At 44.6% G+C, this 27831-nt stretch overlaps 1 protein-coding gene across 1 annotated transcript; it reads right to left on the bottom strand.

Moving 5' to 3' along the window:
- Window positions 1-1634: 1634 nt before the first annotated feature.
- Window positions 1635-27624, bottom strand: LOC123754992 (transcription factor cwo). The gene is made up of 5 exons (XM_045737359.2): window positions 25948-27624; window positions 10926-11115; window positions 6801-6989; window positions 6295-6441; window positions 1635-3428 (listed from the first exon to the last, which is right to left on the bottom strand). Exons 1-5 carry the CDS (start codon window positions 26293-26295, stop codon window positions 2110-2112), a joined length of 2193 nt encoding a protein of 730 aa, XP_045593315.2. The 5' UTR covers window positions 26296-27624; the 3' UTR covers window positions 1635-2109.
- Between the last annotated feature and the right edge of the window lie 207 nt (window positions 27625-27831).

Raw genomic sequence — 27831 nt, 5'->3', positions numbered from 1 at the left:
CTTTTGGTTTACCGGAGACCAGAGCCAGAATCTGGTCCCCACACAGAGGCAGAGAGAGCTCGGGATTGTTATGATCACCCACACCAAGAAAGCATCTAGAAAGTAGATGAAGCAATACAGACAACTGCACGATTCACAAAAAGGAAGCACGAATACAGCCAACAGACTCTGCAAATGATTCATTCAAAGCAAAAATAGTTCACTTGAAACTAGGTGCAAACCTCTTAGTGCACAAAGGTGCCAAAAGATAGCATCCCAACTTTCAGCAAAGTGGTGAACAGTTAGAACACAACAAATGATACATTTTCAGTCAGACAAACCAAACACCAACCACCAAAGGACTCCTCTGAAAGCCAACCAACTCATTCTCTACCAAACAAGTAGAAGGCTGCCAATGAAGAAACCACCCACCAAGGTTGAAAGAACAGAACCCACACATCCAGAGGAGAGCATGAAGCTCCCCTACTCTGCAACTGTAAGTGACAGCCAACAAAAACAACGCCCTAAAAACAAATTTACCTGAATTTACCTGAGGGCCACCAACACTATGAGTGCTTAGGTAATGATCGCTCTAAACACATGCAGCTTATAATGCAGATTATCCAAGCTACAAAGCAAGTGAGTTTTGTAAACACATGTTCATGATCAAATACAGTATTAAATGTTAGGAATGATACACAAGCATATGGCCTTGCAGGGCTAAGTTCAAAAAATAACCGTCACTTGTCTTTGAAAAGAAGAGGGCCTCACTATGACAGGGCAACTCAGGAAAGTCAGCCGAGGCTGACATCAATGATTGGACTGGCTGGTAGCTAGCTGGAAGCCGGGAACTCCAGGACAAAATCTTTGGACCGCTTTGTGAACTAGGAGGTTTGAACTCAGTTTCAAGTGAACCATTCACCATTCACTTTGAATGAATCATTTGCAAATTTTGTTAGTTGCTTCGATGATTTGTTTTGTTTATAATGTAGTTGTCTGTATTTCTTCTTTGTTCTATGATTTCTTAGTGTGGGTGACCACATCAATACCTAGTTTATTTTGCCTTTGTGAGGGGAACTAGGTTCTGGCTCCTAGGACTGATGTAACTCAATAATGGGAAGTTATCTCGGCACCAGATCCATTTGATTATATATATTTCAAAGTACTGTACCGTACAGTACTGTACTTTGAAAATGAGACCTTGGGATAGGAAAATATGCAAATACAAAGTCTCCTTCTTTAAACTTCCTTACCTTAGAGTGCTTATCAAAGTGTGCTTTCATTTTACTTTGGGAGGTCAACAAATTAGCGCAAGCAAACTTATGAACTTGGTCAAGTTTATGTCTCGGGTTTTTAAGAAACTGAGAGACATTAATGGAATCATTGAAGGTGTTTGAAGAAGCTGCATCAGCTAGCTACATGGAGCCAACACAAGGGGCTCCCTCCATAACAAATTTTCTAAGCAACTTAACATAAGAAATGTACAGCACAACCAGACATAATCCTCCATCACTGTCTTCACCAACAAAGTCAATTTATATAATATATATATATATATATATATATATATATATATATATATATATATATATATATATATATATATGTAATATAATATATAATATACAATAATTCTTATATATGTATACACACATATATACACCATATTTTACAATGTATAGAACTAGGTAAGCCCTACTCAGGTACGCTCTAAATATGATTGTTATGATTTCAAGGATACAAGTAGTAATTCACAATAATTCTTATTGAGCAAAATCACCATTTCATAGGTCAATATCAACAATGGCACTACTTACATAATTTTTCAATGCATTGTTAAGTATGTTGCTTCCACATTATATTATAAATTCTTTACTTATAGTTTTTGTCAAAACAACATTACTAAGATTCAATATTTCTCATCAGAAAATGTCTCTCACTACTAAATCCTATATAGCTTTAGTAATGTTCATACATAAATTTCTAGAACTTACATTTATTAATCTTAAATGCCATTAAAACACCTGAAAATAATGAACTTACTGTATTACACAAACACTGACTGGACATTGTTACAATTTATATTTCACTCAACAGCACAGTATAAAATTTTCCTCTTCTGTTTAACTACTAATTTTTTAATTGACTATGGTATGCTGGTGCCCAGTGAGGGTGCGTCCGTGAATATGCACTATTATTTGAGTAATTACTATTTGTGTCAATAAATTCCCGCACTGTCTGTGCAGGATCACGAATATCCCACAATTCATGAATATCTCTTAGGTTATGTGCATTTTTCATATCTTTAACTTCTTGACATTTTTCTTGATCTTTTGTATCTTTTTTCTCAGGCATATGCTTTATCCAGGAAGGAGGGTCACAGGATATGTCTCGTTGCTCATGATCAGAGTGGCAATGGTGATGCTCTTTCACTTCATGCAACACACACATTTCAAGGTCTTCAGGTTCTCTTTTCTCCACACTATCATTTGTATTGGATAAACCTGTATGCTGTTCCTGAAAACGAGAAATTTGCTTTGAAGGTGCACAGCGTTTTCGATTGCTAACAACACGAGTGTAAGGGCGTCCATTATAAATACTGCTCTCAAAGTTATTCATTGTTGAGTTATGGGTAGCATGACAAAGCCTGTTTCCTAATGACTGATAGGAGTTTGATATCAAAGCTCCTGTACAGCTACTCTGATTGGGGCTCACTATATTTGATGTTATTGTTGGGCAAGAACCACAGAAGTTAACACTGATGGATATTGGATGTAAAACTGGGGATATATTTGACAATCCTTCCATGACAGGAGCAATAAGCGCACTGTCAATGGTTAAAGGTACATAAAATCTCCCACTTTGATTTAGGGCAAAAATTGGAACAGAGTTCCCAGAAGAGACATCTACACTTTGTTGATGAGGTGAACCTCTGTCTCCTTGATTTTCACACTTTGGAGTGAGTGTTGAAGATCTTTGATTTTTTTCTAGCATTGGGCTGCTGCGTTCATCTAGTAATTTACTTGTGTCATGAGAAAATCCATCTTGGCATGAGGTTAATCGTAAAAGACTAACAGGTCCTGTGGGAGTGCCTCGGTCCTTTTCACAGTCCGTATAATTTCCACAAGATGATTCAGAGTCCCTTCGTTTCTTCCTCACTTGATGCGATTGTTCAAGATCAGCACTGAATCTGTGCTTCATATTGGATTTGAACTTGTACAGTCGACTAATGTTATTATTATCATCCCCACTTGAGGAATTATTTGAGCTCAGTCCAGAAGAATAGCCTCCACATCTGCGGTCACTGCTGCTGCCAGGTCCTGAATGTTGCTGCAAGATCTCTCGAAGCTGACTTCCCATTCCCGAGTTGGTTTCTGAGGATGTCCCTGCAGATTTCTCTTCTCGCTCATCAGCACCAGGACGCTCTTCAGACCGATAAGCCATTTCTTCTGTGAAAAACATTCACTTTAGTCACACATACTAGAAATTAACAACAAAAACAATAATTTATATGAAGTTCAAGTGCACTTTCCAGTACACAGGCAATTTGAAAATAAATATTTGAAAATACACTGAGTTCCCAAACTCAAGAATGGGCTGCATTCTGAAAAAGTGCATGTAAGTTGGCCATTTGTAACTTGGATCCATATTTTCCATAAGCCAATGCTAAAAATGGGGAATGCTTTCTCCCAGACTCCCCCAAAAAATCAACAGTATACTACTAATTTTGTCAATGTTAGATTGTTGTTTTTATGGAAGGTTAGCAAAGTCCTAAGATCAAATCAATTAAATTTTGGTCAATTGTCTAATTTTTTATGGGGATTTCTTTCTGTTGCTAACACACTTCATTTTTTCACAGGTTTGTGGGACTATGCTAATTGTAAACATGCCAAAGGCATGCAAATGGAGTGATGAGTATGTCACATATAGCTTCACTGCACTCTTGGATTATGGGTGAGGTCTTACCAGGTGCAATGAATGACATCATTATTTTCAGCTTGAATTTGAAGCCTTTTAAATTTTGAGAACACCGGGCACAGCATCCAGCAGATCAAGAACAGACTCTCAAAGCCTTGAAGGCCATGTAGCTAGATATGATCAGAAAAGTACAAGACCCCAAATTGGATTGAAACCACCACAGCAGCCCCTTCTTCATGCTTCACATTCAGCTCTGGAAAAACTGAGTCAAGCCTTGTACCATTTGTATGGTGGAACTAGCTAGTTCTAGTAACAAAGGCAGCTAAGAAGATCAAGGAAGTCTCTGTCAAATGATGTCATTGCAGGTAGAATTGCAGATATGGTCAACCACATCTTAGACCACATTTGCCAGACGAATAAAGGTAGTCCCACCCACATCAGCCTACAGTTGGATCAATCAATTGATGTTTCTAACATGAGCCAAATGACTGTGTATATCCAGTACATTTATAGATGGTAAAATTAAATAAGATGTCCTCTTTAGCAAGGCTTTGCAAACAACAATGAAGGCAGCTGATATATTTGGTCTTAGATGACTTTTTTTCTTAGAGAAGCATCAGATCAAGTGGGTGAGGGTACTCACCTAGTTGTGCTTGCGAGGATTGAGCTCTGGCTCTTTGGTCTCGCCTCTCAACCGTCAATCTACTGGTGTACAGATTCCTGAGCAATATCACATCTACATTTGAAACTGTGTATGGAGTCAGCCTCCATCACATCACTTCCATTCCATTTATTAACTACTCTGACACTGAAGTTCTTTCTAATGTCTCTGTGTCTCATTTTGGTACTCAGTTTCCACCTGTGTCCCCTTGTGTGAGTACCGCCGGTGCTAAATAATAGGTCTACATGATGGTACCCCCAACCATAATAGGGTGTGGGCCTAGCTTCACTGCTTTGACAAAAGCAAGAGTACTAGATATCATCAGGAACCACTGTGTTCTCCATCACCATGATTTGGGAGCAAAAACATTATTGCCTCACCTTAAAGTCTGTGACAAACTCGTATCCCCAAAGTGTTCATTTGTACTGGTTTTCAACATTTAACACTGTTGTTTCTATATATTTTCAATCACCGAATGTCTTGTAAATACTGACGGAAATTCTAAATTCAAGAGTTAAACACACTTCACAAGGGTCCCTACATTACAGTGAGGAAGTAGGGGGAACATTAAATCCTTCTCTTCTGCTCAGAAGTGAGGTGGCTCTCACATGGGCCACCTTAACATATGAATAGTTATATATGAACGGGTATATACAAATGAGTTTGAGCGGATATAAATATGAGGGTCCAGTATGAGGGGTCCTGGTAGTACAATGAGGGTCCCGGTAGTACAGTCGGGTTCGTTCTCGGTTCACAATAAAGAATTCCGGGTTCAAATACCAGGCGGGACAGAAATGGTTGGGTGCATTTCCTCTCCCCTAATGGCCTATTCACCTAGCAGTAGGTGGGTACTCATGAGTTAGTCAGCTTGTTGGGGGTTTGAATCCTGGGCGAGGTCAGTAATTCAACCTGGGGGAGGGGGCCTCGATAAAAACCTATTGTGTATGAATATACTGTACTGTACTGTACTTTGGCTGCCTGTCCCCCAACATAATAAATTGTATTTCATTACAACGATACAGAAAACTATATGAACATAATCGGTATACAGTACATATCTTGTAATTAAAACAGAATTTTATACCATGACGATTACCGCATTGACATAGTAACATTTACAACAATAACCACATTCACTTCATAGTAAATAATAATAATGAAATGACAGCAGGGTTTTTTCATGGGTCAAGCAAACTCCATTACAACCATAGAGCTATGATATCAATATTAGCATCACTGGAATAAAAACTAAATTGTAATAGAGTTAAAAATCAACATATGATAATAACCACACTTTAATGGTTAAAGTATGCAGTATTGGAATACAGTACTATATATATCATTGGTTTTAATGGTAAGATTACTGAAGACAATGAGTCACAATAACGTAGCTGAAGAAACAGTATGATGACCAAACCACTCGTCAAAAGATGAAGAAACAGCATTTCGATCCGTCCTGGACCATTATCAAGTCATATGTCTTGACATGCGACTTGATAATGGTCGAGGATGGACCGAAATATCGTCGTTTCTCCATCTTTTGATGTGTGGTTTGGTCATCAAGATTACTGAACTTTGTTTAGTAATCTTACAATGTTATATTCAAATGGATTTAGTACCCATGGTGAGGATTCCTCTTGCATAAAATACATGATATTGCAAAGTGCACAATGCACATTAACAAAGCCCAGCCTGTGCTAAAATTCCACTTAAATTGCTTGAGGCTCATGAATTACCTGAGGCAAGAGTGTCCTTACTCTCGGAAGCATGGCTCGGGCCATTACCATTGCCATCACTGGAAGATCCTGTAGATGAGCTGTTTGCATGGTACCCACTAGAGGTAGACGAACTGGCCCCACTCTGTCTTGTAACATACCCTTCACCTGTAAAAACCATTTCAATTTACTTAGAGAACTTCATAAAATAATTAGAAGTTAATAATTAGAGTAACTTTATATGATGGAGATAAATCAAAAGTGTTGAAAACAATTATACAATAATACAACAGTGTAATATACTAGTATGTATACAGTACTGTATTTCCTTGTTATGTGCCTTGGAGAGCAAAACATCATATGATTATAGACTACTGTATACAAGTACTACTCCACAATTTCAAATGACACTATTTGCTCCAATTTTATCATTAAGCGCAACAATCACAGTAGTTATGCACATGACATCAGTAACATGGATGAGTAGATAATTTTAGTTGAATAACAAAATAACACCCGCTACTCACTGGTGAGGATCTTCTCGCAGTGTTTAGTGAGGTGATTCATGAGTCTCACGCAGAGCGAGTCCCCGGTGAAGAAACCTTCAGACTCTACCAGGAACTGCATTGTTTCTGACATACATTCCTGATACCCAAGATGGAACTGTTCAAGCTGATTTCCTGTCCGTTCTTGTTTTGCCGTCACCTCACAATTTTCTGTTACAAATATTACCAATATTATTTTTGCCAGTCTAATAATCTGTAACATTGTAGTTACGTAACATAAGTACAAAACAAACATTAACAATAATGTATAGTAAAAGCAAAATAATGTATAGTACATCTGTTAATTTTAAGTACAATGGCACCTCTAAAATTAGGACCATTTCATGAAATAGAGATTTTGGCTATTTATCACCAAATTTTTTGGATTTATCTTTATAGCAAATGATGCAATATAATGTATTTTATGTGCATGTAAATAATAACGACAGACTCAAATATTAAAAAAAAATACACAATTTATTTGTAAATTTATCTTGCTGGGGGGGGGGAACCTCTAGCGGCTCCCTAAAGCTACCTCGCTGAAGTATCTCAACATTATTGCGTCACATCAGACATAGGAGTCCAGTTGGCCTACTGAAACTAGAGCCAGATCCTTGTCCCTAGTACAGAATCACAGAGGCTGGGGATTATTACATTCACTCACACCGAGACAGCATCCAGAAAGTAGGCAATTCAATACAGAGAGTTGCATTGTTCACAAAGATGTAACACCAAAACAGACAACACACTCTGCAAATGATTCATACAAGGTGAAATTGCTCATTTGAAACCAGGTTTGAAACCCCTTAGTACACAAGGCTGCCAACTGATGGCATCCTGGCCTCCCACTAGCTACCTGCCAGTCCTATTGCTGATGCTGGCTTCAGCTGGCATTCCATAATTGCCCTGTCTAATCAAGTCTCGTTTCTTTTTTAAGATAAGTGATGGCCATCATTTTGGACTTTGTTTTGTGTGGGTCTTTTGCGTGTGTATCGTTCCTAATGTTTAGTACTTGCTCACAAGCATGAGTTTACAAGTCTTCTTTTTGCATGGATTTAGTATAATCTGTGCTATGAGCTGCATATGCTGACAGAGTGACTTTTCTGGTGTGTTTGGGAGAGTTTGCCCCTGAAAGATCAGGCCAATGGGGTAAAGAGCTTTGCACTGGGTAGCGTAAAAGTCATTGACTCCTGTACGGAACCCTATGGTTGGGAGCATTCTGTTTGTTTTGATCTAGGACACACTAATGTATGCACTCATTTTTATATGGCCCTCCATTAATGCCCTTCATAGCCATGCTTATCCTTGCAGACTGCAGTTGGTGTCAGTTCTTCCAGAGTGTGTCCTTGTGTCTGGGTATCCTGCTTGAGTAGTCCCCTTCAGGGCCTGGCAACTTCCCTGCAAGTCTGCATTGCAACTCATAATGGATCGACCAGTCAACCCTTCACTCGCTATGAGCAAGTTTGAGGGATATCCGTGAGCACTGACATATGTCGTCGGTCATTTATTCTCCCTTCAAATGCCGCCTATTGGTTGGACATTACCCTCTGCCAAGAAACTTGTGATCTTTTAGTTTTCTTTATTTTTGTAATGATGAGGCTCCACAGCAGCATGAAGCCATTTCAAGTTCCTTTGCCCATTTGTGAGGCTTGGTTTCTAAGTAGTTGCTACAGAGATTTTGAATCTACAGCATTTTGACTTTGACCCCTTATTAAGAATGCATATACTGTATATCATGTCTGTCTTCAGAAACAAGAATGCTATTACATGTATTTGATTGTAAGCTGTTTAATGCTATTAGTGAGGAAAGAGAGACTGAAATAGACAGTCAATTTTAGCATTTTCAATAATTGTAAGTGCTACCAGTTCAACTTGCAAGGTGGATGTTCAGTTTCTCACTCTTATATTCTTTTCAAATGTGCTTCCATCAGTCTAATGAACAATAACAGCATTTCTTGCCCTGCCTATACCGTAACTGAATTGAGTGATCAGTCTGTGACCCGATGGAATGGACCCAACCACCGAACCTGGGTGGCTTAGCAACTGCTGGTCAGGAAGCCCCCCAACCCAGAGTCAAGGCTTCCATGAACACATCAAGTGATTGGGGAGCATGGTACCATGGAAATGAACCCTGAAAAGCCCAAAGAGAGAGCCAGTGAACCAAGAGCTGGTAGAGGTCAGACGGGGCCGAAATCTGCCAGTCCTGGTAGTGGCAGAACAGGTGGAACCAGAGAAACCAGTACAACACCCAAAGATAAACAAAGCTCAGCAGGAAAAAAACACACTGGCAAAGTTTAGGTTTGCTGCACAACTGCTCGATCAATCGATGAGCTGCCAAAGGTAACCTGATACCCAATACCTGATGGCAACAAAGCTGTGGGCATAGCAAAGCTGCTGAAGGCAGGGACAGAGTCACCACCCCCACTGGAAAGAGTGCAAAATAAGAGCAGAGCTCCTGTTGCAAGAAGCTCACTAACCCTATAATAAAAAATGAGGGCCACCAAGAAGACAGCCAGAAAAGAATGACCAGAACCAAAGGGGAAGCACAGACAATCTGAAAGGTTTCATTACTGTACATTCAACACTGACATTTTTCACATACATTATGGTATTACAGTATTACTCTTAAAGTTATGATAACTTTCATATACTATATACAAATGCAAATATATATTATCCTTATATGATTTCTTCTTCGCAAGTAATGTAAAGATATGGAATGCTGGAAGTGAAAGTTGACGTGTAAGGTTGTACAGTATTTCCAAAATCAGCAGATTTAAGGTCTGTTGCCAACACTTTGCCCATCAAATGAACCTACATACATGTTTTGAGGCATTTTGAATGATTTGACAGAATGCCCACAAGTTTTGAAAAGTTCCTACTTATTGATTTACCTGAGGGGCCACTAACACTAGTGACCTTGACGAGGACAGGAAGCCAGCTGCTTGTCGAAGGTCCCCCCCATTTGCCTTGATCCTTTTCAGGTGGACTTTAAAATTTAACAGTTTTGGTGTTTGCGGCTTTGGCGGGTAAGCAGTTCCATGGGTTTATAACTCTGTGGGTGAAACAGCATCTCCTGTTCTCAGTCCTACATTGAGGTTTGTTGCACTTGAAACTGTTGCTAATTGTTTGTGTTACATCTGACATTTTGAAGAAATTGTCAGGATCAAAATCCTCAAACTTGTTTAATATTTTAAAAGTTTCAATGAGATTCACCTTGTTATGCCTGGTTTACATTGTTGTTAAGCTTGTGACCCTCAACCATTCCTGATAGCAGAGATAACTTAGCTCTGGACTGACTTGATGCCCGGGCTGCAATTTCTCCAGAGCAGCTATGTCCTTCTGAAGATCTGGTCTCCATGCTTGGATTCAGTAATCCAAATGGGAAGAGAAGGAATTTATCAGGGGGAAAATACCTTGCCATTACGACTATATAGCACTGGGAAAGGGTCAGGATAAGGAGTTGGGATGGAACGGGGGGAGAGGAATGGTGCCCAACCACTTGGACGGTTGGGGATTAAACGCTGACCTGCATGAAGCGAGACTGTCGCTCTACTGTCCAGTCCAGGTGGCTGGTAATCCAAATGGGGTGCACCAGATATTTGTAGTTGAATCTCTACCTTTTTTCTTCAAGTCAAAGGTACGCTTGATTATTCCAAAGGTTTGGTTAGCTTTTCTGATGGCTGCTTCTACCTGTTGTGTAACTTTTAGTGAGTGGTGGATTTTGACTCCCAGGTCCATTTCTTCACCATTATGCTTTAATGCAATAGCACTGATTTGGTAGTCGTGGCATGGGTTATTATGCCCCACATGCAAGGTCTTGCATTTGTCGATATTATAAAGCATTTGCCAGTCTTCTGACCATTTGTGGAGTTCATGTAGATCTCTTTGTAAGGCTTCAATATCATTATCATTCCCACTTTACCATAAATCTTTGTGTCATCCAAACTGCTTACGTGACATTAATTGGCGTAATAGAAGCTTCTCAGTACAAACTTAAAGAATCAGATGTGGATGGTATTTAAAATGATAGGCTATGAGCAGTTATGTTAATTTTTGTAATATTGCCCCAGAGGACTAACAAACTACCATAATCATAAAGCTCACCTATCTGATTGCATGCGTGAGCTTGTAAATGTTTCATGTACTTTATGGCCATTTCAATTATTTCGGTCTTCTCTATACGTCCCCGGCCTTTCTTGAGGTAGTAGGTGGGAATGAGACGACTAAGGTCAGCTAGGCAATTGTTCATCCTATCTCGCCGACGCTTCTCAATGATGCGATGTGACAGTGGGTCCTGCGAATAAAAATATCGACTTTAGCAAATTGCAAATAAAGTATAATGCTTTAGTAAAGACTAAACCTTCTATAATGTGCAACAGCAGCAGTATGCCACCACTATTGATACAAAAACAACACAAAGCAGCAGTATATCATATTATAATCAATGTAAAAAATCATAATAGAAGCCTGCAGCAGCAATGCAATAATAAGACACAGCATTATTACAACGGTAAGAACAGAAATACAATACAGTTACCAGAATCAACAGAACAAACGACAAATGCCTTTTAAACTACTGTATATGGAACTCCCTACCGCCAATAGAGCCTGTATGTTTAAATACAGTAAAAATACAGCAGTACAACAGCACCAGAACAGTGCAATACCAGCATCCGAACCTGAGAAGTATAGAAGCACCACCACTACGAATACCACCTGAGGTGTATTACAGCGAGCAAGATACAAAATAACTGAACAAATGTATGGAAATCTTTGTACCAACAAGTGGAATGCACATCATCTTCAAGGCCAGATACTGCAAACTTCAAATGTCACTAATGGTTAAAAAAATAAATGCTTCAGTGAGTAAATCTCATTCTAATCACTATACCCCCCTTCCTCTCCCCAATAGTTTGTTAGCCCTTAGTCATTATTTACCCCCTCACCAAGGAGGGCTGCGTTCTGTGGAGAGGGGGTGGACAGCGGGCTGTGGGGAGGGGGGTAGACAGTGGGCTGTTGGGAGGGGGTGGACAGCCTTTAGTGGGGAGGGGGTGGACAGCATTTTGTGGAGAAGGGGTGGACAGTGGACTGTGGAGAGGGGGGTGGACAGTGGGCTGTGGGGAGGGGGTGGACAGCAGACTGTGGGAAGGGGGTGGACAGCATTGTCTGGGGAGGGGTGGTGGACAGTGGGATGGGGAAGGGGTGGACAGAGGGCTGTGGGGAGAGGGTGGACAACAGGGCTGTGAGGCCGTGCAAGGGGACTTAAAGTTGGGGTGGCAGAGGCCAGCAGTCGCACCTGGGAGCCATCATCACCACACTCACGGGTTTGAAGAACCTGTGAACTGAGTTCCCAATGAAGAGCAGGGAGTAGAGTTGGAAGGTAAGAAGCAGAAGACTTGGGAAGGGTAAAAACATGTTTTTTTGTTGTTGTATGGAAAGTTTATGGAGAGATAATAGAGAGATCATGTGAATAGAAGTTTTTGTTTAATCTAAGTTTAAATAGTTACTATACCGCACTGCTGTATCTCCTGGCAAAGCTCTTCCATATGTTTTTACCACTCGATTAACAGGTGCGGTGAAGTCTCGGTGAATGAAGGAATGCATGAATATCCACCAAAGGCAACTAACTCTCCTGCTTGATGGGGTTCTGGGAGTTCTTCTACTCCCCAAGCCCGGCCCGAGGCCAGGCTCGACTTGTGAGAGTTTGGTCCACCAGGCTGTTGCTTGGAGCGGCCCGCAGGCCCACATACACACCACAGCCCGGTTGGTCCGGAACTTCTCTTAGAAAACAGTCCAGTTTTCTCTTGAAGGTGTCCACGGTTGTTCCGGCAATATTTCTTATAGTCGCTGGGAGGACGTTGAACCGCGGACCTCTGATGTTGATATAGTGTTCTCTGATTGTGCCTATGGCACCTCTGCTCTTCACTGGTTCAATCTTGCATTTTCTTCCATATCGTTCACTCCAGTACGTTGTTATTTTACTTCGAGCAAAAAAAAAATTACACAAAGCAGAGTAAGGAAGGATGAATCTGTTGTCAGTGAACCTCTGAATACATTGAAGATCAATGATCCAAGCCAATTCTTCAAGAATGTGGTATTAACACTGAACCATATATCAGATGTCACCCTAACTCTACTTTGTAGTCATAGTCGGTGCATGCCCATGCACTCTGCATCATGCCTGGATTCCTGGAATTCTATATTAATCAAGTTTGAGAAAAACTATCACAGGCTCTAAACATCTTAAATTTGGAGACGGAGCCTATATATATACTGGTGTTATCCCGACATACTTAAGACGAAGATGGTGCCACTCTGCAAAGAAGATAGTAAAGCAGATGCCAAAGATTAGCTGCACAGTATATCATAATATAATCAATGGAAAAATCAATAGCTGTAACATCACACATCATAAAAATCTTTGAAGGAGTGTTAAGAAGATAACAAAACACATGTTATCAGCGTCAACATAACCCTGGAGAAGGCTCAGAACAGGGCGCTCCTGCCTCTCACAATTTGTAGACTACTGTGATATGGTCTTAGATGCTACGGAAGACAAGTAAGTAATTATCAACGGAAGGCTCCAAACCGGGAAGGCTATGTAGCAACCACAGAAGACAAGCAAAACGCTGATGTAATATACATAGATTTCACAAAAACTTTCGACAAATGTGACCATGGTGTCACATTCTGTGTACACAAAATGTGCATAAACAGAATTACTGGCAAAGTAGGAAGACTGATCTTTAATTTCCTACTGTACAGAGCTCATGCAGTGTAGTAGTCAAAAAAAGTAAAATCCGGATCATCCACCGTAAAAAGCTCAGTTCCCCCAAGCTACTGTGCTTGCTCCCGTACATTTTTTCATCCCCATATCAGATACAGAAATGGATACAAATTATAGTACTGTATAGATGCAGATGACACTAGAATTTTCATGAGTAGCTTATATAGAGGACCCTGCAAACCTATAGTCTGATGTTAATCAGGATCTTAAATGGGCCACAGAAAATAACGTGATGTTTAATGAAGATAAGTTCCAGATACTAAGGTATGAAAAAAAAACGAAAACATCAAAACGGAAACCACACGTAAAACACAGTCAAACCATACTATTCAAAGAAAATCAATTACAAAATTTGGTAGTGAAACCTTACTTTTATAATTTAAAGAACACAATAATGTAGCTGTCATAACTCCAAAACAAGTTAGATAAAAAGAATCTTTCAAACAAGACATGGTATACCAACGATGATACTTTTTAAGGATCCCGAGACTTTTCAACACTCTTCGTCTGCACATAAAGAGTATAACTGATTGACCTCTCACGGTGTTCAAGAGAAAACTTGATAAACATCTTGAAAGGAGGATTCCTGATCAACCAGGCTGTAATTCATACGTCAGGCTAGGAGCAGCTGCGTCCAACTGCCTGGATGACCAAACCACCAACCAGGAGGCCTAGTCAGAGACTGATCCGCGGGGACATTGATCCCCCGAACCAAGAACAGGTAGGTAAGGTAAATGCAATAAGTAAATAAATGAAAGGAGAAATAAAACAGAGAACCAAATTTGAAACACAAAGAGATAGGAGAGCACAGAGGGACAGATAGCTACGTCCAATCATGCTTGCAAGAAGATCGGAGAAGTTCGAAGATCGGATCTGCGAAAGTGAGATCTTTGCTAAGCTTCGTGGCGGGAGGGCGTGCCTCCGGTGCCTCGCGGCCATGACCAGCCGCTCTTCAGCAGTGAGCGGTGACTTAGACCTTGTAATCACCAGCGGGGCGATACAGCGTACTGGTGATAAGGAAATAGCTGAAACTGTTTACCCTAATGACGGGCAAGCCTGCTTTAAATCTGCAGCGTCAGACGCTGAGGATGGAAGACAAGAAATAACAGCACCATTTCAGGAAGTAATGAATCAGAAAATAAAAGGCGAAGTGGAGATGGAAACGGAGAAGGCGGAAATTAAAGGAGAGGATGGAGTAAATACTGATGCCTAGAGAAGTGTGAGGAAAAGGAACTATCTTTAGTCATTGCAGCGTTAAAACCTCGGTATTCATGTCTTCTTGGGGTTATCTTGAGATGATTTCGGGGCTTTAGCGTCCCCGCGGCCCGTTCCTCGACCAGGCCTCCACCCCCAGGAAGCAGCCCGTGACAGCTGACTAACACCTAGGTACCTATTTTACTGCTAGGTAACAGGGGCATAGGGTGAAAGAAACTTTTGCCTATTGTTTCTCGCCGGCGCCCGGGATCGAACCCGGGACCACGGGATCACAAGTACAGTGTGCTGCCCGCTCGGCCGACCGGCTCCCTTCCTTTATCTTTTTGAACCTCACCCCTCTTTTGCCTTATAATGGTTAACTGCCATTTTTTGCAGGGTGGGGGTGGAGGGAGGAATTGTTGTCCGGGGGGGGGGGGGAGTGTACGGGGAAGGGCGTGGTTGTGCAAGGTGTGTAGTTTAGACTAGAGTGTGGTTGTGAGGGGGGGAGGGAGGTGTATGCTACAGGTGGCGACCTAGAGCTGGTCACCCTTCCTCTCACCAAAGCTATCTGCCACTGATTGGAGTGACAGGTGACCCATGGAGGCGGTCATCTGCCTACTGGGCGGTATTATGGATGACTTACATTCTTGAAAGACTGTAAAAACTTCCTGGGTAGTCTTCCTGCTTCCCGCCGTGAGCAAGGGACGCCCACCGGACACCAGGCGCAGCTGTACGACCCTTAGGCCTCATGTCTAAGGCATTAATGTCATTCGTGTGAGACACTAGGGGTATATGCTATGTTCGTCTATAAGTTCGTGATAACTTGCTCAGCTGGGGTACTGCTCACACGAGACCCCCAGTTATTAAATATTAATTATGCTTGTCATTTTCCCCTGACACAGGTGAGGGGACGATACGCCTCCAAGGCAGGAGCAGCTCGACCACCATGGTAAGGTACCGGAACTATTGAGAGGCGGGAGTCGGGGAGATTTATGCGTGGTCTAATAATATATGTCGTAGCTAGAATTGACCTGTTTAATTCCAATCCGTGTCAATGTAACTTGTGCGCTCTTTCCTTTGATTAATGTAGAAATATTTCGAGACTGTTGTTTCTAGAACTACGACGTAACTAATCACTAGACGACACAGATCACTTCGTTGTGTGGTTGTGGTGAGAGGGGTGTGTGTGGTTGTTATGGGGAGGGGGGTCTGTGCATAGTTGTGGTGAGAGGGGGGGTGTGGTTGTGAGGGGATGGAGAGGTGGGGTGGTTTTGGGGAAGAGTTTGCGAGGACGGGGTATGGTTGTGTGGGGGAAAGGTGGTGGTGTGGTTGTGAGCGAGGGGATGTGTGATTGTGAAGGTAGGAGGTGGTGGTAGTGGCGAAGACGTGTGTGGCTGTATTGTGAGGGGATGGGGGGTTGGGATAGTGCGGGGGAGGGTGAAGGGGTGTGGTTGGCCAGGCTGTTGTGTCTGGAGGGAGGGAGGGGGAGGTCGCACCACACAACCCGGAAAAGAGGCATGTGATCGACCCGGCTCTAGAGGCGTGGACACCCACACCTCGGCGCTCCTGCTAACATACGCACACACACTTGCTGCTGAACACACAACAGCAAGAGGACCCCTTGAGCATACTTGTACTAGTGGGATATGAGTTACGGCTCTTGGGTCCCGCCTCAAGACCTTAATCGACTGATGTATAAGTTCCAGAGCCTATTGAGCTGTCATATCTACAGTTAAAGTTGAGTTGTGGAGTTTACCTCCAACACTTAACTTCTTTGTGCCTTCAATTAGCTCATCATCTTGGCACTACATCAGTTATTTATAATGTTTCTGTGGTTCATTCGGTACTTAGCTTCCATCTGTCCCCCCCATCTTTATATGCTATACAAAAATATTTGTATCCTATACTAAATATTCTGTCCTGTCTATTTCCCTGATTATTTTCTATATCGTGATCATGTCCCCCTTTTTCTTGCCCAACCACTTGCGTTAAGGGTTGTGGTTGTAGCTTTCTTGATAGTGGGAAGGAATGCAGTACAAAACTGTTGTGGCTTTTTCTTTTATTATAAAATTATAAACATTGTAGCGGTCAGGCACTAGGTAGTGAGAGAGTGAAGGTGCGCAGCGCTGGAGACGCTCCGCACTTAGATGCCTCGCTGACATCTGCAAGCTGCTCGCTGACGCTGCTGTTGACATTGGCTGCTGAGTTGAGTGCTAAGCAATATGCAGCTTATCTCACGTGCGACCACACGTGCGACCCCCTTACTCTTCATCTTTCTTGAGAATGTAAATTAAGCCCGTTTAAAATTTCATAGTCCCTGAGAGTAACTCGGTCCAGCATTCCAGCAACCAGGAGGCCTGGTCGAAGACCGGGCCGCGGGGACGCTAAGCCCCGGAAGCACCTCAAGGTAACCTCAAGGCAAGGTAACCTCTGTCATCCTTTTCTGTACGCGTTCAAGCCAATCAATCTCCATTCTAAGTCCACTACGGGCTCACCATAACCCGTGCTACTTGGAACTTTTATGTTCAAAGTAGCTGAATCTATAACAACAACAACAACAACAATCTCCACTCTACGGTACAGTCACTAAAACTGAACTGCATGATCTAAATGGGACCTAAAAATGGCCAAGATAAATCTGAAGACGAAATATAAATCCCAGTATATAACCTCTAAGGTTTGAGTCCGTCGTGAGACTTCACTATTTATTCAGTGGCATCTAATGGCATTCCTCAGCTATATTACGAAAATTCTTGGGCGCAATTATCTACGTCACTTTTACCTCCGTGTTGTAGAATGGAGATTAGCGCTAACTCTCGCTAGCTATTTCTTGACCGGAACAATATTAATAATTTTATAATAAAAAGAAGAAAAGCCACAACAATTTTGTAATGCATTCCTTCACATTATCAAGAAAGCTACAGCCACAACTAAAACCCTTAATATCAAGCTAAAGCTTGGAGAGCTTCGTAATGTTTATTGACGGCCTTGGGCCAGATTCACGAAAGCACTTACGCAAACACTTACGAACCTGTACATCTTTTCTCAATCTTTGGCGGCTTTGTTTACAATTATTAAACAGTTAATGAGCTCCGAAGCACCAGGAGGCTGTTTTATAACAATAACAACAGTTGATTGGGAAGTTTTCATGCTTGTAAACTGTTTAATAAATGTAACCAAAGCCGTCAAAGACTGAGGAAAGATGTACACGTTCTTAAGTGCTTGCGTAAGTTTTTTCGTGAATCTAGCCCCTTGTAACTAAAGTTGATGAGTTACAGGAAGGTGAGACTACTGTGTCAGAAAGGTTGCAGATTTCAGGGTCACATAATGGCTTCACAGGCTCAACCCAAAGGATTTTAATTAGGAAATTTATATCTGTGGTACACTACGTACGTTTATTTTTTTATTTTACTATCATACACACCACAGCCATACAGTGGGTGGATCATACACACCACAGCCATACAGTGGGTGGATCATACACACCACAGCCATACAGTGGGTGGATCATACACACCACAGCCATACAGTGGACGGATCATACACACCACAGCCATACAGTGGGTGGATCATACACACCACAGCCATACAGTGGGTGGATCATACACACCACAGCCATACAGTGGGTGGATCATACACACCACAGCCATACAGTGGACGGATCATACACACCACAGCCATACAGTGGGTGGATCATACACACCACAGCCATACAGTGGACGGATCATACACACCACAGCCATACAGTGGGTGGATCATACACACCACAGCCATACAGTGGGTGGATCATACACACCACAGCCATACAGTGGGTGGATCATACACACCACAGCCATACAGTGGGTGGATCATACACACCACAGCCATACAGTGGGTGGATCATACACACCACAGCCATACAGTGGGTGGATCATACACACCACAGCCATACAGTGGACGGATCATACACACCACAGCCATACAGTGGACGGATCATACACACCACAGCCATACAGTGGGTGGATCATACACACCACAGCCATACAGTGGACGGATCATACACACCACAGCCATACAGTGGGTGGATCATACACACCACAGCCATACAGTGGGTGGATCATACACACCACAGCCATACAGTGGGTGGATCATACACACCACAGCCATACAGTGGGTGGATCATACACACCACAGCCATACAGTGGACGGATCATACACACCACAGCCATACAGTGGGTGGATCATACACACCACAGCCATACAGTGGGTGGATCATACACACCACAGCCATACAGTGGGTGGATCATACACACCACAGCCATACAGTGGGTGGATCATACACACCACAGCCATACAGTGGGTGGATCATACACACCACAGCCATACAGTGGGTGGATCATACACACCACAGCCATACAGTGGGTGGATCATACACACCACAGCCATACAGTGGGTGGATCATACACACCACAGCCATACAGTGGGTGGATCATACACACCACAGCCATACAGTGGACGGATCATACACACCACAGCCATACAGTGGGTGGATCATACACACCACAGCCATACAGTGGGTGGATCATACACACCACAGCCATACAGTGGGTGGATCATACACACCACAGCCATACAGTGGGTGGATCATACACACCACAGCCATACAGTGGGTGGATCATACACACCACAGCCATACAGTGGGTGGATCATACACACCACAGCCATACAGTGGGTGGATCATACACACCACAGCCATACAGTGGACGGATCATACACACCACAGCCATACAGTGGGTGGATCATACACACCACAGCCATACAGTGGGTGGATCATACACACCACAGCCATACAGTGGGTGGATCATACACACCACAGCCATACAGTGGGTGGATCATACACACCACAGCCATACAGTGGGTGGATCATACACACCACAGCCATACAGTGGGTGGATCATACACACCACAGCCATACAGTGGGTGGATCATACACACCACAGCCATACAGTGGGTGGATCATACACACCACAGCCATACAGTGGGTGGATCATATACACCACAGCCATACAGTGGGTGGATCATACACACCACAGCCATACAGTGGGTGGATCATACACACCACAGCCATACAGTGGGTGGATCATACACACCACAGCCATACAGTGGGTGGATCATACACACCACAGCCATACAGTGGGTGGATCATACACACCACAGCCATACAGTGGGTGGATCATACACACCACAGCCATACAGTGGGTGGATCATACACACCACAGCCATACAGTGGGTGGATCATACACACCACAGCCATACAGTGGGTGGATCATACACACCACAGCCATACAGTGGGTGGATCATACACACCACAGCCATACAGTGGGTGGATCATACACACCACAGCCATACAGTGGGTGGATCATACACACCACAGCCATACAGTGGGTGGATCATACACACCACAGCCATACAGTGGGTGGATCATACACACCACAGCCATACAGTGGGTGGATCATACACACCACAGCCATACAGTGGGTGGATCATACACACCACAGCCATACAGTGGGTGGATCATACACACCACAGCCATACAGTGGGTGGATCATACACACCACAGCCATACAGTGGGTGGATCATACACACCACAGCCATACAGTGGGTGGATCATACACACCACAGCCATACAGTGGGTGGATCATACACACCACAGCCATACAGTGGGTGGATCATACACACCACAGCCATACAGTGGGTGGATCATACACACCACAGCCATACAGTGGGTGGATCATACACACCACAGCCATACAGTGGGTGGATCATACACACCACAGCCATACAGTGGGTGGATCATACACACCACAGCCATACAGTGGGTGGATCATACACACCACAGCCATACAGTGGGTGGATCATACACACCACAGCCATACAGTGGGTGGATCATACACACCACAGCCATACAGTGGGTGGATCATACACACCACAGCCATACAGTGGGTGGATCATACACACCACAGCCATACAGTGGGTGGATCATACACACCACAGCCATACAGTGGGTGGATCATACACACCACAGCCATACAGTGGGTGGATCATACACACCACAGCCATACAGTGGGTGGATCATACACACCACAGCCATACAGTGGGTGGATCATACACACCACAGCCATACAGTGGGTGGATCATACACACCACAGCCATACAGTGGGTGGATCATACACACCACAAGCCATACAGTGGGTGGATCATACACACCACAGCCATACAGTGGGTGGATCATACACACCACAGCCATACAGTGGGTGGATCATACACACCACAGCCATACAGTGGGTGGATCATACACACCACAGCCATACAGTGGGTGGATCATACACACCACAGCCATACAGTGGGTGGATCATACACACCACAGCCATACAGTGGGTGGATCATACACACCACAGCCATACAGTGGGTGGATCATACACACCACAGCCATACAGTGGGTGGATCATACACACCACAGCCATACAGTGGGTGGATCATACACACCACAGCCATACAGTGGACGGATCATACACACCACAGCCATACAGTGGGTGGATCATACACACCACAGCCATACAGTGGGTGGATCATACACACCACAGCCATACAGTGGACGGATCATACACACCACAGCCATACAGTGGGTGGATCATACACACCACAGCCATACAGTGGGTGGATCATACACACCACAGCCATACAGTGGGTGGATCATACACACCACAGCCATACAGTGGGTGGATCATACACACCACAGCCATACAGTGGGTGGATCATACACACCACAGCCATACAGTGGGTGGATCATACACACCACAGCCATACAGTGGGTGGATCATACACACCACAGCCATACAGTGGGTGGATCATACACACCACAGCCATACAGTGGGTGGATCATACACACCACAGCCATACAGTGGGTGGATCATACACACCACAGCCATACAGTGGGTGGATCATACACACCACAGCCATAATATGGGGAACCAATCACAGCCCAGGAAGTAAGGAGCGCTATGAAAAGGGGTAAAAGTACAGCACCTGGTGAAGATGGCGTCACCTACGACATACTCAATGCACTGTGTGAAGTGTCTGGGAATCCACTACTCCGCCTGTTTAACAAGTCATTCCTAAGTGGAGTGCTGCCCACACAATGGAAACACGCAATAATTGTTCCCATACCGAAGCCTAATGACCCTGGTAATTACAGACTTATCAGTCTCGTGTCATACACTTGCAAGATGCTTGAAAGAATCATCCTAAACCGACTGTTGCACAAAATCTAAAAGTCTTTCGATAACTCGCTACACTTGTAGTGTAGTGAGCATTTACGTCTCGAGATATATGTTCTCTTACACATAATACAGTTGGTTATTGAGTACTCAACCAGACAATGTGATTAATATACGTTTACAAAGGTGAAACTCCATTCTAACTAGCTTACATATATACACATACATATATGCGCATGTACATATGTATTTACGTCGCTTTTACTTTACAGAGGGCGGTGGTGGAAAGGTTAGTCACGTGTGTGGTTCGGGTGGGGGGGAGGACTCGAAGGTCTGGGCAAGGGGAGAGAGTTGGGGCAAGGGGACGGTGTTGGGGCAAGGGACGAGACAAGGAGAGGCACCAGGGGTGGGAGTCGGACCCAGCGACCCCCATGATGCGTGCCTGTCCACCAGCTGCTGGGCTCGTGACCTGCCCAAGGTTGTGTGTCCACCAGTTGGTACAGCTTCACCCACCGCCCTCCTCCACCAGTGGTACAGCTCCACACACCACCCACCGCCCTCCTCCACCAGTGGTACAGCTTCACACACTACCCACCGCCCTCCTCCACCAGTGGTACAGCTTCACACACCACCCACCGCCCTCCTCCACCAGTGGTACAGCTTCACACACCACCCACCGCCCTCCTCCACCAGTGGTACAGCTCCACACACCACCCCCACCCTCCTCCACCAGTGGTACAGCTCCACACACCACCCACCGCCCTCCTCCACCAGTGGTACAGCTTCACACACCACCCACCGCCCTCCTCCACCAGTGGTACAGCTCCACACACCACCCACCGCCCTCCTCCACCAGTGGTACAGCTCCACACACCACCCCCACCCTCCTCCACCAGTGGTACAGCTCCACACACCACCCACCGCCCTCCTCCACCAGTGGTACAGCTTCACACACCACCCCCACCCTCCTCCACCAGTGGTACAGCTTCACACACCACCCACCGCCCTCCTCCACCAGTGGTACAGCTCCACACACCACCCACCGCCCTCCTCCACCAGTGGTACAGCTCCACACACCACCCACCGCCCTCCTCCACCAGTGGTACAGCTTCACACACCACCCACCGCCCTCCACGGCTCCCACTGTCCTCTCTTCTTCCGCTAGTCCCGTTTCGATCACTTGCATGATCAATCACTATGTCAACCCGTGAATGACATGTCACTGTCACCCGATGCATGGGCTCATTGACAGTCAAATCAGATATGACCTCAGTGAATGTCACATCATTCATAACCACAGTAAATGTCACGTCATTCATGACCACAGTGACTCACGTCATTCATGACCAGTGACACGGCTTGTGTCACTGTACACATGCACCAGTCACTGCTGTGTACACAGTTCCACTCACCAGAAATTCAACTAGTTTCCTCATATTAAAACAACCTGTCCTCAGGGGGGTATGTACCCTCGTCGTAATCACTACAAAACCAATATTAAAACTGTTATTATATACTGTTATTATATGTTAATAATAACAAAACCTGTTTTTATATATTCCCTATCCATGGCTACGCTAGGCTAGGCCAGGTTTAGTTAGGTTAAAACAGTGTATGATTCTCAAACATGTATAATTTAAAATTCAAAAAAATATTTCAGTTTTCCTTAGAATATGACATTAAAGAAAACCTATGCCTTAGGGCATATAAAAGAAAACGAGTTTACCATAGACACTTTATAATTTTAACCCTTGATTTATAATACACTGCAGTTATTACTTGAGAATATTCTCTGTTTAGGATAATGGCTCATTTGCCTGTTTACCAGCAGACTAGTATTGGAACAGCAATATGTTATCAGACCATCACAAATATCTAGTTAACTGTCCAGGTGGTCTGAGAGGGCGGTTGATGTCATGATCTAATTACTGAATCCTGAGAATGGGCTGCTAAACGCTACTGACTTTGCCCTAGTTTTTATATTTTGTTAATTTATTCTGTACCTCATACCCATCCTGTGGGCGATAGTTGACCTCATACCCATCCTGTGGGCGATAGTTGACCTCATACCCATCCTGTGGGCGATAGTTGACCTCATACCCATCCTGTGGGCGATAGTTGACCTCATACCCATCCTGTGGGCGATAGTGGACCCCATACCCATCCTGTGGGCGATAGTGGACCCCATACCCATCCTACGGGCGGTAGTACTGATGGTACGTGGACCCATACCCATCCTGTGGGCGATAGTGGACCTCATACCCTTCCTGTGGGCGACAGTGGACCCCATAATTATCCTGTGGGCGATAGTGGACCTCATACCCATCCTCTGGGCGATAGTGGACCCCATACCCATCCTGTGGGTGATAGTGGACCTCATACCCATCCTCTGGGCGATAGTGGACCCCATACCCATCCTGTGGGCAATAATGGACCCCATACCCATCCTGTGGGCGATAGTGGACCCCATACCCATCCTACGGGCGGTAGTACTGATGGTACGTGGACCCATACCCATCCTGTGGGCAGTAGTGGAAAAAGTTAGAGGCACATAATGGAACTGAACCACAAAATTAATTTGGCTCAGCAAGTTACAGTTTTGATAAGATATATACTTGCATGATTTAATGCATATATTAATTTAACAATACAGATATATATATATATATATATATATATATATATATATATATATATATATATATATATATATATATATATATATATATATATATATATATATATATATATATATATATATATATATATACTCTGGTTATCTTGAGATGATTTAATTCGGGGCTTCGCGTCCCCGCGGCTCGGTCCTCGACCAGGCCTCCTTTTTTGTTACACATTCCCAGGAAGCCGCCCGTAGCAGCTGTTGAACTCCTAGGTACCTATTTACGGCTAGGTGAACAGGTACATCAGGGTAAAAGAAACCCTGCCAATTTATTTCCGCCTCCGCCGGGTATCGAACCCGGAACCTTAAGACTACAAATCCCGAGCGCTGTCCACTCAGCCTCCAGGCCCCGTAGTTGAATTACCTGACGATGTAGGAGCCGGTCGGCCGAGCGGACAGCACACTGGGCTTATGATCCTGTGGTCCCGGGTTTAATCCCGGGCGCCGGCGAGAAACAATGGGCAGAGTTTCTTTCACCCTATGTCCCTGTTACCTATAGCAGTTAAATAGGTACCTGGGTGCTAGTCAGCTGTCACGGGCTGCTTCCTGTGGGTGGAGGCCTGGTCGAGGACCGGGCAGCGGGGACACTAAAAAGCCCCGAAATCATCTCAAGATAACCTCCCAAGAACTTGAATATAGTCCATGCCCGGTGGGTTTAACACTCCCACCATCGCCCAGTGAATGGAGATGCGTTACATGATAAACTAATTACGCCCACTCATTGTATTACAGCCATTTAGAGTCATGATATTGGGTTGACAGACTATTGATGTACATGTTAAAACCCTGTACTAGATCATCAAAGTTGTAAATTTCTTAGCTAAACTAACATTGGGGTTCATATCCTAAACCCATTGTGCACCTCTAATCCTTTTCCCTAACACTCCTAGGATGGGTATTGGGTGGAAAATAATTGAACTAACCTAACGTGACTCCGAAGGAATTCTATTTGTAGTATAGGAGTGGTGTGGCATTGACACGCGAGGCCCTCCTGGTTGATCAGTCCAGCAAGCAGGAGGCCTGGTCGACGACCGGGCCGCGGGGACGCTAAGCCCCGGACGCACCTCAAGGTAACCTCAAGGAGGTAGAGAGGACACCACAGGTAAAGTATATGGTTGACTGTGACCTTGACAGACGAAGAAGGCCTGGATTAGTGAGTGACGTGGCCTTGACACACGAGGAAGAGACGCGCCGCCCCCTCATACTTACGTTGGCTGGAGGCTTGTTGGGTGAAGGATGTCTCTTCGATGCCTCGGTGGGGATAAGGTTGGAGGGCGAGTGAGGGGGAACTCTCTCAAAATGTCCTCCTCCTCCTCTTCCGTTCATCAGTGGCTGATGTGTCTGTGCAGAGTGCTGAGTATTGTGCTGGACATTGCAGTCTTGCTGCTGCAGGGCGGCGTGTGTCTGTGGGAGGAGGTTGTGGTGGTGATGTGCGGGAGGAGGGGCGCCTCCCACTAGTGCCGAAGCGGTCATAATTTTACACCGGGGATTTCGCTCACCCAATAAGAGAGAAAGGCTAAAAGGGGCCTCAGGTTCCTCCTTCACCACCGCTGCCATCACCAGTCACGCCCTCTTGCCCCTGATGGCCGGGGTGTGTGTCGAGGAGTCGTAACTCACTTCCCACACTTGTCGACGCCTAGAACACTTAAAACACAATATCCGACAAGCAGTCACACGCTCGTGAAGCTCTCCACGGCTTTGCAACTCACCACCTCACAGAGGAAAAAATTAACTTCGAATTTTATTTAGAGTTCACGGTGATTGCTGTTGAAGGCGAGGGCCAGCGTCCACGCGGCACTTTGGCCACTGGTACTCCTCACCTGGCGTGAGCACACCTCACAACTTCCATGGTGAGAAGTGCATTATCCGGTCTTGGTGTGAGTAGTGCCAAGTGAGGCAGTGAGGGGTATGAGGCAAGTGTAGCACTTGTCGCTACACCTCACGCAGCCTTTAACACTACCATTATCTTGCTACTCCCGTCTGGTCGCTTCTCATAACAAACACTCCTTAGTTTATCCCGTTCTCCTCGACCAATTTAATAACTCGGATAATAGAATATAACTCCGCTCTCTCATGTCTTAGAAACACTTGCAGACAGTACTAAGGAACCTGTCTCCTGTCACTCAGGTTTTGATCATTTCTGTCAGTTTTATTACACTTTTCCAATAAGGAACAGGACGCTCACTTGAGCCTGTGGGCTCTACCACCGCATAACCTGTACATACCACACCCGTTCCATTGGCCAAAAATACATTAAACTATAAACTTAAAATATTTGGCCTTGGCCACTTAGGCTTATATATACAACTTCACGGAACACTGTACGGCGTATGAGAGGTGGGAGCTTCGAGTGCGTACACTGTCAGGTGGTGGGGCAGTGTAGCACAGGTGGACCACAGGTGGTGGAGCAGTGTAGCACAGGTGGACACCTTAGGTAGTGGGGCAGCGTAGCACAGGTGGACCACAGGTGGACACCTTAGGTAGTGGGGCAGCGTAGCACAGGTGGACCACAGGTGGACACCTTAGGTAGTGGGGCAGCGTAGCACAGGTGGACCACAGGTGGACACCTTAGGTAGTGGGGCAGCGTAGCACAGGTGGACCACAGGTGGACACCTTAGGTAGTGGGGCAGCGTAGCACAGGTGGACCACAGGTGGTGGAGCAGCGTAGCACAGGTAGACACCTTAGTTGGTGGTGCAGTGTAGCACAGGTGGACCACAGGTGGACACCTTAGGTGGTGGTGCAGCGTAGCACAGGTGGTGGAGCAGCGTAGCACAGGTGGACACCTTAGGTAGTGGGGCAACGTAGCACAGGTGGACCACAGGTGGGCACCTCAGGTGGTGTAGCACAGGTGGACACCTTAAGAGTAACCACACTCCACACTGGCAAGAGTTGTATGCGACTGAGGTGGGTTCAGCCGTGTCTGTGTGCGCCGTCTGTGTACGTATCTTGTGTACGTGTTTGTGTGTGTATAGTGGTCACGTGCAGCTCCACACTTTCAGAACACCACTCAAATACTTAATACAATTTCTCGCCTCGACCAATCCCGTGTTTCTGGTCAACACGGTGAAAGATGATCAAATAAATATCATTTT

Source organism: Procambarus clarkii, chromosome 28, assembly GCF_040958095.1.
Source record: "Procambarus clarkii isolate CNS0578487 chromosome 28, FALCON_Pclarkii_2.0, whole genome shotgun sequence".
Classification (NCBI taxonomy): domain Eukaryota; kingdom Metazoa; phylum Arthropoda; class Malacostraca; order Decapoda; family Cambaridae; genus Procambarus; species Procambarus clarkii.
The sequence above is the reverse complement of the archived record's forward strand: the minus strand, read 5'-3'. Positions and strand labels throughout refer to the sequence as shown.

Bases quoted from the DNA above. Each gene is read 5' to 3' on its own strand.
- LOC123754992 (XM_045737359.2), bottom strand. From the start codon at position 26,295: ATGGCAGCGGTGGTGAAGGAGGAACCTGAGGCCCCTTTTAGCCTTTCT. The intron at 6,990-10,925 runs GTGAGCTTTATG...TATTTGTAACAG, and splicing joins TCACGCATGCAATCAGATAG to AAAATTGTGAGGTGACGGCA. The intron at 3,429-6,294 runs GTAATTCATGAG...TGTTTTTCACAG, and splicing joins TAAGGACACTCTTGCCTCAG to AAGAAATGGCTTATCGGTCT.